We start from the raw sequence: 13,349 nt of genomic DNA, 5'->3' as shown, positions 1-13,349 counted from the left end.
GTGAACAACTGGAAGACACTCAGAGCATAGACATTATTGCATTGAACAAGTTCTTATGTACATAATAACCTTTTGTTTTTAATAGGTCTGCCACAGAAGTTTAGAGAACACAGAAGGACCTACAGAATGTGGCTTGAAGTATTTACTGTTCACATAAATTTGATAAAGAACTGGCTGCATTTGTTAGCAATACAACCATATTCACTATAAAGACAAGGAATATTAAACAGTACAAAACATAAGTAAGTTCTAAATGAGAAAGCACATTGTCAATGAAACAGTTCCACCATAAGGGAGAGTTTTTCTGATTTTATGTGTTGGCATTACTGGAGACATTGCATGGGAGTTCTGGAAGGTATTGTAAAAGAAACTAATTATTCCCACTGCTGCTACCACTACCATTCTGCAGAAACCAGAATGCTCAAAGCAAGCCTAAACATCTCAAGCATACATGCAAGTAACTGCATGCAGGGAACATGCAAACCCCAGCACCTACCTCCACTTTCCACCTTTTGAAAGAAATATAAGCAGTTTAAAAAAAAATAACTTTCCCTTTGCTTTCAAATTGAAACAGAGAAACTAATGTTCATCACCTGCCAAAAGACACCTGTAACCTGTAATCTAATTACTTTATTTATCCCCAAAAGACTACAAAGTCACATTCAGCAATACTGGATCACTCAGAAGGGTGAAGTATGATTTCCTCTTGCAACTGAACTCACCACATCTGAGAGGAAATAATTATATTTCCTCGGGATCCGTGTTTTTGTACTTTGCAAGGTTCCTCCTACGTTCTTTATTCCCATGGAGACTGCCCCCACAGGCAAGAACACCTGTGTGGTACATTTTCCCATTTTTCAGTCAGTCGGCTTTTACTGATCTGCTGGTGAGGTCTCATCACAAAATATTATGCAACTTCCAATTTCCATGATCATAATGTCACCAACAATTTCTGCTATCAAAGTAAGGCAGGACATAAATTTAGATTTTTGTGTAGGATTATTTCCCATTGATAATTCTTTGGAATTGAACAAAGAGTAAGTAAAAAGAAAACCCTAATCAAAAAGACAATGGAATTACAGTATTATATTCTAACTTTGGAGTTAATTCGTTCTATAGTATCTTGTCAGACATCCAAATCAGCAACTGTTGGACATTTGAATCAACAACTGTATTCCAAGTATGACTGTCGGTGTCAGATGTTTTCAAAGAACACACAAAACCTCTAAGATCCAAGCAACATATGTTGAACAGTACCAAAAAGAATAGGATTTGTATAGCCATTTAGTTACTTACATTGTTGTTGCGTGTTTCTACTGCTGGAAACTTCCTGACTATGAATTTGACAGCAGATTCCAGGTTTTTGTCAATAAGATAGGATGGTTTGGCTTTGGGGTCACCACATGCCTATAAGAAAATACAATACAAAATGAAGTAAAAATACACAATCATCCATCTGAAGTAAAGTGATAGTTGTAAATCTGAAGACAAACTAGAAAGATTTTGTTTTGTTCTGTTTTAAGTGAGCAGGTGATAATGAGAGGCAAAGTGCAGGGACTGTCACAGCTGAAATATGCAATGGGAAACAGTACAGAGATGCTCTTCTACTGAAAAAGATGCATGGAAGTATCAAAGCAGTTAGTGCAGAACAGCAGTGAGGGAAAAAAACTCAATCCTAAAAGAAAGAAAAAAAAAACGTTTTCTTTTTACTGCTATTCCTGGTTTGAGGTAGTGTTGTATTCATTCATCTGGAGTTAATAAACTGTTAGAAAATTCAATCATTTCATCATCTGTGGAGGACTATCCTTTGTGAAACAAAACTAAAAAGCCCCACCACCAGTCTGCATTTAATTTTTCTTTAAATTGTTAACTGCAAGAGAGCTTTCCATCCCATAATAAAACCACCGGTAGTTGCCTAAAATGCCCTATTTCCTTAAAGTAGGAACTAATGTTTTGCTCATTCCCTTTATTCCTACAGAAGCATAAGCTGTGCTTTAAAAGCAGCACTCGAGAAATTTCATTAAATTTCGATTTGAACAGAAGTCACAACTAAATGTCAAGTCTTTTAAAGAGCCTACAAGGACATATCCGAAGAACAGGTTCAGTGAACAAGCAACTGATGAAGAACCTACTTTTGCCAGCTGCAGTGCATGCTGTCAGACACTCTATTTATTCTCAACTACCCTAACAAGCCATGCTGTTTGCTTCAGTTGGGAGAAACATACTTAAAAGCAGCATTATTAACCTAACAAAATTGGTGCTCAAATTGTATTTTCTCTCAAACGTGTGTTCAGCTTTATAGTCCTCAGAGGGATTTGCAAAGAAGTTCAGTGTCTCATGCAAAACTAAATTACATGCTAGGCGTTTCTACGCAACATAGTGAACTCAAATGGCAGCTCATTTAAACTTTCCACATCGATTTCTATGGCTGAGTTGCAGACCGTAGAGACAGAAGTCATGGAGTATGAGACCGATTCTGAAAGCGGGCAAGCGGGCAAAGGGAAGGTGAAAAGCTTTGCAAACCTTCCAAACTTGTCCTTGCTGGGAAAGCATTGTAATAAAAAGAGAGAAAAATTACATATAAACAAATGACTCTTAAACTCTAAAATACGTTACACTTAAGTGAACTAATACACTATTACCTACATCCGAGAGAACATTCAGACCGTCTGTTACTATAGACTGCACACTTTCTACTGGATAGCGATTATTTTGGTACTCACAAACACATTTACATGTACTTATTAGTTACTATTGCACAACGCTCTGAGTATATGCTGAAACATGTAACTGCTAACAGTACTTCCAAACTTAAGTTCAGGTAGGGAGAGAAAAAAGGAGTTAAACATCACATGCATCTACAGGGGGAAAAAGGAGAGAAACTCAGTGAAGTTTTACATACCTGAAAAAGAAACGGTAGCCAAGAAAAAAAAAACAAAAAACAAAAGAGTCATTATTTTAAGTTTCTAAAACTCCTGCCTGCAGTACATGACCATTAAAATATATGCTAATGTTCTACTCTAATACCCAAATTCTCACATTTGCTATTTTTTTCCCGCCAAAAATACTAAATTTTTGTTAGAAGTTACATCCATAACACTCCAAGAGGAATTTATAACAAATTCAGCAATGTTCATCATTGACTAGATATGAAATAGTTGCTCCCACGTTCTTACAAGAGCAAACAATTTGTGCCAAGGGACTTTTCTATACACACTTTAAAGTCTCGACACAGTTTCTAAAGTAAAGATTATACTATAAATAGGTCGCAAAAATTAAACAACTCGCTCTTCAATAAAGTCTTAATTAATTAGACGTCATGGGTTTCTCAAAAGCTGTGTCAGATGAATGCAATTCACCAGCTTTGCCACACACTATGTAACTCTCTGCCAAAAGAAGTATTACAAAGAAAAGAGCTTAGCAGACAACATATACCTGTGTTCCCATTTGAATGTGCTTGCTCTCATATAGGAGATGAAAAACGTTCATCTTGCCATCGCTGACTTCCTAAACTTTTCAGCCAGAATTCCAACATTACTTCTACACACACTATTTCTTATTCCTTCCTAGCAGCAGATGTGCTTTCCTCCTATAAATCAAAGGTTCACTACTCTAGAAATGACATCCTGTCCAGGCCCTTGCACGCAGATTATTCACACGGAAACAAGTATCTGAAAATACTGACACCCAACATCCTCAACAAGGTTTCAGGAACTCGGTTCTTTGTAATGACCAATATTATCCAGACCCTAAGTGACAACCCCCTAAATACATCCGAATATGTGAGACAGCTTTTTTCCCTTTCCATCCTGTGTTTGCTAGCATCACACTTAGAGCAACCGTAGTTCTTCCTCCAGTACTCAGCTATGCAAGATTAACCCACAGAGCAGAAAGCAGCCTTCTGCCAGACAGCAGGCTGCAGTATTGTTTGCCCCAGCTGCACCTGCAGGAAGCTGGGCGAGCCTACCCACGCGGGCTGTTCCAGCAGCTCAGCCCACTTCTAACACCTCTGCTTACTTCTTTGATTACCAGCTTTTTTTCATCCATACATTTTCCATCCATGCTGTTACCTGCATTCAATACGGCTTGTGAAGTCTGTATAAGCCAAACCTTTCCTAAACTGCATACAGACCTACAAGGCTCATGCTCAGGACAGTTCGCTCCAGAAGGCAGAAGGGCATGAAAAGGCAATCCCCTGTCCTAGAGGACGGACTTTTCTGCACGAGCACGGAAGTGTGGTAAGGCGCCTAACCACAGATTTGCACTGTCGAAAGAATAAGGACATTGAGGGCAGTGGTCGTGGGTAGAATGCAGATAAGAAAGGTGGGTTTTGCTTTTATTAACACAAACCCCTTGTCAATGTTGCAATAGGCAGGCACGCTGTGGTGTGACACACAAAAATCACTTTGCCACACGCAGATCTCCAGCAGTACAGCAGGAATACTGCACCGACACTCAACGCTCATTCTCTGTCAGCCTCAGAAATCACTTCTTCCCCCACGTGGGCTGCAATAACTTTTTTTTTTTTCCATTTCTTATCTTTTTTAAAAGCAACAGAATGGCTACATGTCGGAGCATTAAAAAGAAATCCAGGAGTTGAGATGGTCTTGGTGGTGCAACATTCACGGCTTACAGCTCCCAGAAGCTCTGGGATTCCAGCCCCGAAATACTGCATGCTCAGAATCTCCCCGCAGCCATCTCCAAATCCTTTTGTACATTATTCAACAGCTGCCAAGCAGTTATGGTAAAAAAAAAAAAAAAGAAAAAAAAAAAAGACAATGCAAAGCTACCATTAAGACTGATCTACATATTTATTTATTTATTTATTTTTTAAAAAAAGGACTCAGACACTGGATTTCTATCAAATTAGGATATTATTATTCCTCTCTCAGGAATGCAAGGTATTATTATTATTAAACAGCATTGGGGATATTCGGGTTCTTCTATGCAATTGTCACTTGGAAAACGAAGACCACCACAAAGCTTCACTTTCTAGATGGCCCTCTCTAAGAGGCACCCTACAAGGAAGCACCCACCAACAAAAGCATGCCTAAGTTCTCCATTTAAGGTAAGCAGTCCCTAAAGAATGGCCCAGAATCCAGTACAGCTGCCCATGGACCACAGCACACCTACTTTAAGAGGCATCCCAAAGAGATCTTTTGCCCCAATAGAGTTAGAGTTACCACTGCAAAAACCAAAGCCTAACATTTCACTTCCTTGTTGAGGACAGAGGGTGCTGGACAAGGGTGATAAAAGATCCAGCAATAAAATTCTTATACGAAGCAAGCTGGTATCACACAAATTAGGCTTACGTTCAGGCAATCGGCCAAAGCCAGGGGCATGGCACAGCGTACGGGTACAAAATTGCATTGCAAAAAAAAATGAGCTTTGTTCCTGCCTTTTTTGCACAGACCTGTGACATGTGCTCACATAAGAGCATAGGAGACACACCTGAGTTACACCATGAATAAAAAAGGCCTAAGCTCCTGTCATGTGCAAATCGCTTTTATACCTTTCTTTTTAGTGCTAAGGCCAATCTATTCCAAATAATTAGCAGGGTTGTTGCCCCACCCCCCCAAAAAAAAAAAAAAAAAAGAGAAGCAGGGCAGCAAAGAGCTATCATTTGAATTGGTATTTGCTATTTTTCATCCTCCAAGCTGTCAGCATCAGAAGACAATCATAGAACAAGTTGTATTTTGCAGCAGTTGAACATGGTTTTGTTACTTTAAGAGAACTCGATTTGAGTGTAACTGCAGACTTGAGGTAGAATACTCCTGAGCACAGTTCTTTCCCCTGGTGGCAACAGACACCGAAGGAATCTTAGTCAGCAAATCACCCCACCTCCAATTTTCATTTATGAGTGAATCTGCATTAAAAAACGCTGCAAATTTTACCAGCAAATAGATGGAATTTCTGTGACAGCAAGAAAAAAAGACAGCCTCCCATCCCCAAGCTAATAACTTTCATTAGAAAACAGAAATACACTAAGATTTCTAGCATTAAAAAAGGAAAAACTCCTGTGTGAACCATTTACAGCTTACTACAGCACATTCCCTTGACACACAGGAAAGGCATGTGCAGTAAAACCATTCTCCCCTTGTACTAGCTGCTGACATTAAAGACTTTACCCTAAAATTTATCTGTAAGCTTGAATGCCTGGTTTGTGGCCCTGCATCCTACAAAATTATACTAACACATGGCAAAGAAGTATTCAGAGACGGGTTCATCAAAAAATGTTGTTTCTGCAAGCTGGGACGTATTATTTATTCTCCATTTCTGTCATGCATTTAAAAGTAATGAGATTACCACCCGACAATCTCTAATTTTGAAAAAGCCAAACTATTGAGCACAGAGAGGTGAATAATCGATGAAGAGCTGCTTTGAATGCTGAACACATTACGAAACAGTTCACACTACGTTTGCTTTAACATTGCTGATGAATCCTGCCACAGACACTTTGTTGTATTTTAGGTTTTGTGGAAGCCTGAGTTTAATAATACACAGGCTTGTCCCAGATAAGCCTTGTGAATGAAGCCTTGTCCCTTTTAACAGCTATGAAAGAAGATGTGAAAATTAACTGGTCACACAGAGACAAATTATTATAGTTTATTTTGATGGCTAAAACTTAACTGTCCTAATCTAGTATCACTTGGGTAATCCTGTACCAAGTAAATTCAGTTACTGGCGTTTGCAGTTACATAAATGGTGCTCATACAAAATGCGAACCTATTCTGTACATTTCCTCTGTGCTGCTCCTGTGATCCAACTAGGATCTGGAATACAGGGGAAAGGCTCCACTTACCTCATTTCAGGACATATATATGGGCCTTGAACTTACCCAAAACATGGCTCAAAGTTATTATAAATGTAATGGCTCTTTCATTTTCACACACAAAGGTTCACAGTTTGAAGGATACTGCACTTTCACCCCACAGCATATACTTCAATTTGAATCCTGGTATCTCTGTACTCAGAGATCCAACCCACTGGCTCACATGAAGCCAGAAGAAACCAGGCTAGAAGAGACCTCAAAGAATTGCCTACCCTACTTTCCTGTTCCAATGCAGGATCAGCTGTACCTCTGTTGCTCCTGGGAGATACCTGCTACATCTTTACTTACAGGTCTCCAATGGACTATATTCCAAAACATCCTCAGACAGCCTTGGCCATTATTTAACTAACTCGATCATCAAGAAGTTCTAAAATGTAATCTGCACTTTTCTTGCTACAATTTAATCCAGAGAACTTCATTGAGAGAACTGACTTGGACAGGTTATTTCCCTTCTCCTTCCAGAAGTGTTAAGTACTTAAAAATCTGCAGTAATCATGATCTACTTTTCAAAAAAATCCCCCCCTTTTTTGTTTGTTTGTTTTTTAAGGGATCAGATTGTCTGCATCTCTGATCATCCTTGTTCTTCTTTGCACTTTCTGCATTTTGTCCACATCTCTCTTGAAGAGCATGTTGAATCACATACTTCAGAGCGTGTTGAATCACATACTTTTCAGATGAGTCTCCATGCATGCCACATACCTACTCATACATTTCCAGAATCTCCCCTTATTTTTTGCAATTCAGCCTACTTGGCTGAAGTTTGCCCGAACTTCTCCCAACTATTTTCTGCAGGCTTACTGCCTCATTACTCCTCATCTTCCATTTTACATTTCAGTAAGCACAAAATAAGTTACAATCACACTTGCTCAGCCACCTCCAAAATTCGTTAGAGCATACCTATGATTTGGTAGGCTGGAACTGAATTCTAATGACATTTTTCATTACTTCTGCAGCTCCTGCCAGTTTCCTACCTGCAAAGTTAATGAGCAGGCTGGCTTCATCACCTAGGCTGTTAACGCAGAGCCTGGCTGGAGCAGAGCTAGGGGACAGCCCAGCGAGGCCTGCTGGACTGCAGTCCGACGAGGGGATCTCCGCAACCACTCCCTAATATGGTTGCCCGTCTGCTTTCATTATTCCAATTTCACCCGGGCTCTGTTTCCTTAGATTGTTCTTACGAACAATCAGATGAGGTAATGTCAGTGGCCTCGCTAAGGTCAATGTGTAAAATACCTACCCAGTTAGTTGTCCTTACTGGAGCAACCTGCCACCTCACCGATGAAAGAAATACACTTGGTTTGGCACTGTCTGTACATGATAAACTCATATCTTCTTCTGTTCGTAGCACCTGTTTCAATAAGCACTTGGGTCTATTAATCAACTACAGGGCAGGTGAGATGCAAAGAAAAAAAATTAAGAGAAGTTTCACTGCCACAAAACGTCCCTTAAATGTAATTTATCAAGTAAGACTCTAAAAAGGAAAACAAGACAATGGGCACGTCTGGTCCATTTGGACTCTAGAGCAGGAATTAAGAACTGTCAGCTGCATCTCCTTTGCAGACCATCTTAAAAACCTCCTGCAACTACAACCGGATTTTCTTTTGTGTCAGCACAATGCAGGGCAAATGAACAGCAGCTGGGGGGGACGGTGGGCAGGTAACATTCATATTCCTAAACAAAGAAAGAATGCAAGGTGACTGGGGGCATCTATAAGTGATGCAAGAGGATAAGCCCCTCTGGATTTCTTTCTGTATATTTGAGAAGAGTCAATTAGGTATTTTTATATTGTATTAAGAAGTATCATTGCTTCCTTACAAAGTCCTAGAATGGCTCAGGCTGAAAGGGACCTTAAAGCCCATCTGGTTCCAACTCCCTGCCACGGGCAGGACACCAACTAGGTCAGGTTGCTCAGGGCCTCATCTAACCTGGCCTTGAACACCTCCAGGGATGGGGCATCCACGGCTTCACTGGGCAGCCTGTGCCAGGGCCTCACCATGCTCCAAGCGAAGAATTTCCTCCTAAACTCTAATCTAAATCTCCCCTCTTTTACTGTAAAACCATTCCCCCTTGTCCTGTCATTATCTGAACGAGCAAAAAGTTTTTCTCAATCTTCTTTATAACCCCCTTAAGTATTGAAAAGCTGCAGTGAGGTCTCCACGGAGCCTTCTCTTCTTAGGCTGAGAGAGCTGGGGCTGTTCAGCCTGTTCGTCATAGGAGAGACTGAATTTTACATCTGAAAAAAACCTGTGACATGATACCACCAGTTTGTTTTTGCTTCCTGACCAAAGCAATTAGCTTTTTTGCTTCACCAGGATCGATCATGCTTGAGGCTTTCTCCTCGTACTAGCAGCCGGGCAGGACCATTCCTCTACGATTACAGATGCAATTGGACCAACACACGCTGCCATCTCAACCTCCACGGAACCGCTAGTATCTGTCGCACTAAGAACAACACTGCCCCACCCAAGTCACTTCCTGAAGCCTGAAGACAATCTGTTCCTTCCGACACCAACCGCACGGTCCAGAACAAGATTGTCAGTGAGCTTCCCCTTTAAGCTCGAAGATCTGCACTCCCGCACAGAGCCCGGTGTCAAAGAAGTGATCTAGCCCTACACCCTTCTGGACTTCAGAGCTCTGCAGACTGGAAATTTCTCCATGCTCTGCCACCTATCACTTAAGAGGCTCTTCTACTATGTTTTGGTTTAGAATGGTAAAGATAAGGGCAATTAAAGCCCTTGCAAATATTTTTTCTCTTCTTTACCTGTTAGTTAGGTTTGGTTTTGCAGTTTGTATCTAGGAGTCTGTTGTAGAGTCCCATTTTGCAGATGCTATGTGATCGTGAGAGTTGTGACTCTTGTACTAATGACTTTTTTCTTAAGAAAAAAAAAATGCACAGAAGTTAAAACCTGTATTATAAATAACAGAACAACACTGCTAGCAAAGCAATTAACACTAAGTAACAGACTCATCATTTTTGATTAACATATACTGTAAATAATTCAAAACCGTAACTTTTATCCTGAACAGTTCACAGTAGCGTGACATCCTGCTGACATTCATCACAATCACACTCTCTTGATTTGCTCTAAGTCTGTGGCTCAGGTATCTTAACACGAAATCTCTTATTGCAAATACTTTCTGTTATCCACATAGTTTATAAACAAGCAAACCCTGACTCATAGAAAATAAGATTATTTCTCTGCAACCACTCTTGAACAACACGCTCACTTCACGGTACTGGCAGCGTTACACAAAGCCTACCAACATGGTCTGTCTGCTCTGACAGGTAACAACAAAATTCAAGCTTCACCCGAGGCAGGATGGCACAAAAAACAACTGAGTGTGATTTACAGGCATTTAGTTGAGGGCTCAACAGCACGAGTGATAATACAACTGTTAGCCTGTATAAATAAAGATTTTATATACTTTAAAAACAGAAGGAGCAAAACAGGAGAGAAATTGCAAAAATACCATTTTCAAATTCAGGACCAATACTGGTCCCAGTACAAAGGGCAGCTAAAGACCAGCAAAGTGTCATCCTTAAAAAAAAATAAATAAAAAAAATCCACCTCCATGCAGGTCAAGCAGGAATTTAGTCTCATCATCCACTATTACTTCAGCAACTCTACATCTCATATTTTCCATGCCACTCTCAAAGAGGCAGAAAGTCATGCCTTCAGACACTCTGTCTTAAGAACAAACTGAACTATTTCAGAAGACAACAACAGCACAGGAGGTCAGCAAACAGGAAACGATGAGCAATCAACAGTTATAAGCAAAATGAGATTTGAATTCTTTATAGGAAAAGGAAGTATAAATATCAAGTTTCTAACTGCTTTTAACAATTTCTGTAATTCCCCGGGAAGAAAAATTTTCCAGCAGTCAAGAAAATTCACAACCCTTTAAAATCTCTGCTCCCTAGACAGCATCTACAGCAATCTGTAAGGCTTCACCTCTCACTTCCTCTTACTAAAAAGAGTCTTAACCATTTCCTTTAACCACAATACCACATATTGTGTAGTTCTCTACTAACTTGAGTTTCGATATTGTCTTCTGTGGAGAAACTACGGAAACCTTAACCAGCAGTTTTGAAATCAACTGCTTTCAAAAAGGGTAAAAGTGGGGAAAAAAAGAGGAAAAGAAGAAAGTGCTGCAGGAAGCTAGCTACGCTGAAGCTGGTCTCCCAAGAAATAAAACAATTACCAATCTCAAGACTTCTAGGTCTCACCACTAGAGCCAGCCAGCTAGCACTGTCATGCAGTGTTTACTGCAGCTCAAGAAAATAACTACTTGGATCTCAAACCACCATTTGAATACGCAGTGCTGTATGTGGGGCAGCTCCAGATTTGCCAAGCTGTACGTCCCGCAGTAACTGAGCTGCTTGGACGTGCCTCCCATCTGCGTATGCAAGACCCAAGCAGTTTTGGACTCGGTTCATGGCATTTGCAGGAAAAACTGCTGTCACCTCCAGTGCTGACGCTCCCACACTGAGAGCCCTTCCACTCGCATCACTTCACCGACACTGGCAGAGCTTCCATATGGACAAACCTGTGCAGGGCTCTGTCAGTCAAACACGGCAGCAAAAACCTGCCTGTGGGCACCGGACCAGGCACCGTAAGCGCTCCCAAACCAGTAATCAAACAGAGCCTGCACTTACAGTTTTCCAAACACAGCTATATGTCACTGGGTCTGCCTTCTCCTGCCTCTTTTCCAGCCTTCTTCTCACAAAGCACAGCCACGCCGGCCGAGGGCCTCGCTCAGGCAAAATTCCACTGGGCTGGGCTTTTTTTTCAGCTGACATTTCTCTCGGAGCACAACAAATACACACAAGAGCGACTTCAACATTTTGATGTTTCTCCCCATGAATAGGGAATCGTTACCATTAATAAGTCGCTGCAGTCGTCCAACATGAAAAACTGCAAGCTACGAGGAACCTCATTTCTATTCCTGGAAGGTATCAGTTCGCAATATTTTACTGGGAACAGCTGATTTATGCCAGCGCGGATCTGCAGAAACACCTCAGCGCCCCAAACTGAAGGGATCGCTTTGGGTTAGCGCTGAGTTGGGAACAGCACAACCCTACTTCATCTCATGGTACCACCAGCTGGAGTCTGACCATCCCGCTGCTTGGGGCTCCCCAGGCCGGGGGGCAGCCTGTGCCCAGCTCGGGGCCTGCCCCGAGGCCCATTTGGCTCTGGAGTTTCCTTCGCCCCCCCGGCGGGGCCGCACTCTCCGCACCCGCAGCCCCCGCCCGCCGCAGCCGCCGCCGCCACGGGGCCCGGGGCCGGGCCTAGGCCCCGCGCCGCCGCCTGGGGGGCTCCGGGCCCTGCGCTCCGGGGCTGCCCAGCGCCGGGGCACCGCGCCCGGGCCTCGCCTCCCCTCCCTGCCCTGCCCTGCCCCAGGCTAGGCCGCGCCGCCGCCCCCTCCTCCTCCTCCTCCTTCCTCATCCTCTTCTTCCTCCTCCTCCTCCTCGTCCTCCTTCCCCTCCCCCCCGGCGGGGCCCCCCGCACCTTCTTGATGTTGTAGAGGCGGGTGAGCATGCCGACGCCCCGGTCGTTGAGGATGGTCAGCTTCTCCGCCAGCTTCTGCTGGCTCGGCTGCAGCACCGAGCGCGACATCGCTGCTGCTGCTGCTGCTGCTCCCGGTCCTGCTGCTCTGCCCCTGCCCGCAGCGCCGACACCGCTCCCAGCCCCGCCGTGGCGCGGCCGCCGGCCCGGCGCTGCTGCTGCCGCCGCCTCCTCCTCTTCCTCTTCCTCCTCTCCTTCCTCCTCCTCCTCCTCCTCCTCCTCCTCTCCCCGGCCTCGCTCGCTGCCTCTCTCGTCACGCGGCGCCGCTCTCGGCCGCCCCCTGCGGCCCGGCGGCGGAGGCGCTGCGAGAGGCGCCCCCTGCCCGCCCCCCGAGCTCGTGGGGTTTGGTGTCAGGGCCGTGGGGCCGCGTTTGTGTCACAGCTCCATGTCGCACCTCAGGGCAGTGCAGAATGTTCTCCAGAGCTCCTAATGAGCGGTGCTTCACCGCCCTTAGCCACCCGAAAGCCAGCGCTGAGGCGCAGGAGGGTGTTGTGTGCCGGGCGCTGTCCCAGTTGCAACTCCTACGCTCTGTGTGGTCCCACACAAGTGCACCTGCGAGGCACCTGCAGGCAGGGACGAAGTGCAACAAATCACACTGGAAAAATCCTCCAGGATCATCTGGTCCAACCCCCACCCTACCACCAATGTCAGCCACGAGACCATGTCCCTAAGCGCCACATCCAACCTTTTCTTGAACACCCCCAGGGACGGTGACGCCACCACCTCCCTGGGCAACCCATCCCAGTGCCTGACTGCTCTTTCTGAGAGGAAATGTCTCCTAAATTCCAACCTAAACCTCCCCCAGTGCACCTTGAGGCCATTCCCTCCAGTCCTATCACCAGTTACCTGTGAGAAGAGGCTGAACCCCAGCTCCCCACACATTCCTTTAGGAAGTTTATCAGTAAGGTCTCCCCTGAGCCTCCTCTTCTCCAGACCAAACCCCCCCAGCTCCC

The 13,349-nt window shown here is 43.8% G+C and overlaps 1 protein-coding gene across 1 annotated transcript in view; it reads right to left on the bottom strand.

The window, feature by feature from the left end:
• The window catches only part of NCKAP1 (NCK associated protein 1), a 59,377-nt gene extending 46,812 nt beyond the window's left edge, over positions 1 to 12,565 (bottom strand). Inside the window, exons 1-2 of the mRNA XM_084289135.1 lie at positions 12,340 to 12,565; positions 1,297 to 1,407 (exon numbers count right to left, since the gene is read on the bottom strand). Coding sequence (XP_084145261.1) covers positions 1,297 to 1,407; positions 12,340 to 12,447 — 219 coding nt within the window. The 5' untranslated portion in view covers positions 12,448 to 12,565. The remainder of the gene's footprint in view (positions 1 to 1,296; positions 1,408 to 12,339) is intronic.
• Positions 12,566 to 13,349: the final 784 nt, after the last annotated feature.

Source organism: Netta rufina (genome assembly GCF_964035555.1).
Source record: "Netta rufina genome assembly, chromosome: 6".
NCBI classification, from domain to species: Eukaryota; Metazoa; Chordata; class Aves; order Anseriformes; family Anatidae; genus Netta; species Netta rufina.
Note: the sequence above shows the minus strand (reverse complement) of the source record. Positions and strands in the feature narration are given on the sequence as shown.